This window comes from Curcuma longa, unplaced genomic scaffold, assembly GCF_044706935.1.
Source record: "Curcuma longa cultivar G26 ecotype Majalengka, Jawa Barat unplaced genomic scaffold, ITB_CL_G26_1.1 contig_26312, whole genome shotgun sequence".
In the NCBI taxonomy this organism is placed as follows: Eukaryota; Viridiplantae; Streptophyta; class Magnoliopsida; order Zingiberales; family Zingiberaceae; genus Curcuma; species Curcuma longa.
This window is the reverse complement of record NW_027433068.1, coordinates 10247-11829: the sequence shown is the minus strand read 5'-3', so window position 1 is coordinate 11829 and position 1583 is coordinate 10247. Positions and strand designations below refer to the sequence as shown.

Genomic DNA, 1583 nt, shown 5'->3' with positions numbered 1-1583 from the left:
CAAAACAAAGCAAACTGTTGAATAAAGCACATATAATAATCAAAGATAAATTCTAATGTGTTTTTTAATTCATTTTTGGTTGACTTTAGACACTGGCACTAGATTTGGTCGATCTATCTAACTGCCATCTTCATGTACACAGCAAAGCAAAGGCATGTCCGACAGATCCCTTAAACTGGATATTAATTACAGATCCCTTCCTTAACTGGAAATTACAAAGATTTCTTTTCCCAATTTAGCAACTTTCCGATCGAGAAGCGTACGTGCTCAGTGGAACTTGAGGTTGGTCAAGATGTTGTTGTTAAAGGGATCGGCCAAGTGATCCAGCAGGTTTTGGAACGGCCCTTCTCCGGTGACCCACGCCTGGATGAAGAAGCCGACGATGGCCATCATCGCCAGCCGGCCGTTCTTGACCTCCTTCACCTTCAAGTCCCTCATCGACTTCTCGTCCTTGCCGAGGCCCAGCGGGTTGAAGAAGGGTCCGCCGGGGTAGGCCGGGTCGCCGGAGCCGCCCAGCCCTTTCTCCAGCCCCAGGAAGTACTGCTTCCCCATGGAGCCCGGGTTGGCCCAGTCCTGGAACCGCCGGTGCTCCGCGAACCCCACCAGCGCCATCTCGAACACGAACAGCGTGTAGTTGTCGGCCCAGTAGGTGTACGTCCCCGCCGGCGGGATCACGCCGGTCCTGAACCATGGGAGCGCCGTCTCCGGCGGGATCAGCCCCAGCTTACCCAGGATCTCCGGCGCCAGACAGCCGACCACCCCCATCATGGCGGTCCGCCCGTTGAAGATCTCTCCGTAGGCCAGCCATCTCGGCTCGATGAACCCGCCGGTGCCCTCCGGGTCCGACAGCCCCAACGGATCAAACCCATAGTCGCCGGGAAGACTGCGCATGCACCGCCGACAATTAATCACTACATCGCAAACGAAGAAGAAGAAGAGAATGATGATGAATCGAAAGATCAAAACTATACCTTCCGTCCAAGTAGGAGAGTGACTGCTTGGACGCGAACCAGAGCTGTCTATCTGCTCCTTGCTGCGACGAGAGACAGCGCAGTTAATTCCCTGAAAAGGTAATTAAATCAATTTACAGCTAGCGCCGGCGACGACTGACCTTCACAGGGGGAGTGGCAGCTGCCCTAACGACGAAGGTCGCCTTCCTCGGAGACCTGGAGGGGGCGGAGTGGAGTGGGGTTCCCCCTAGCAGCTGCCTCGCAGACAGAAGAGCCTGAGTCGCCATTAATTCCACGCTCTCGATCTCTTGCGGTCTCGGTGCGTCGGAGGTATCGAGTCTGAAGAGAGAAAGAAATATGCGGCTGGTGGGGGAGCAGTGGGCCAGGGGAAATCTAAGCGAGATCAGGTCGCTCGAGGGTTGACCAATGGCTCTGTGACAGCTGGAGATAGAAGATATGGAGTTGAGTGGCAGGACTTGGGACCTACTTCAAGATATTGTGGCAGGGCTTGTGGTGTGTGTGACTGCCGTGGTGGAGGCTGGAGAGGCCGGACACGAGGTCACAAGTGTCGGGGAGATAAGACTTGTGCGTGCGCTATAGGAGATTTTTCGAGAGAATTCGTTATTCTAGTGG

At 54.6% G+C, this 1583-nt stretch overlaps 1 protein-coding gene across 1 annotated transcript; it reads right to left on the bottom strand.

Moving 5' to 3' along the window:
- Nucleotides 1-135: 135 nt before the first annotated feature.
- LOC141818860 (chlorophyll a-b binding protein 8, chloroplastic-like) lies at nt 136-1293 on the bottom strand. The gene is made up of 3 exons (XM_074706279.1): nt 1112-1293; nt 972-1033; nt 136-883 (listed from the first exon to the last, which is right to left on the bottom strand). Exons 1-3 carry the CDS (start codon nt 1235-1237, stop codon nt 268-270), a joined length of 804 nt encoding a protein of 267 aa, XP_074562380.1. The 5' UTR covers nt 1238-1293; the 3' UTR covers nt 136-267.
- Nucleotides 1294-1583: the final 290 nt, after the last annotated feature.

Bases quoted from the DNA above. Each gene is read 5' to 3' on its own strand.
- LOC141818860 (XM_074706279.1), bottom strand. From the start codon at position 1,237: ATGGCGACTCAGGCTCTTCTGTCTGCGAGGCAGCTGCTAGGGGGAACC. The intron at 1,034-1,111 runs GTCAGTCGTCGC...CTCTCGTCGCAG, and splicing joins CTGCCACTCCCCCTGTGAAG to CAAGGAGCAGATAGACAGCT. The intron at 884-971 runs GTATAGTTTTGA...GTGCATGCGCAG, and splicing joins CTCTCCTACTTGGACGGAAG to TCTTCCCGGCGACTATGGGT.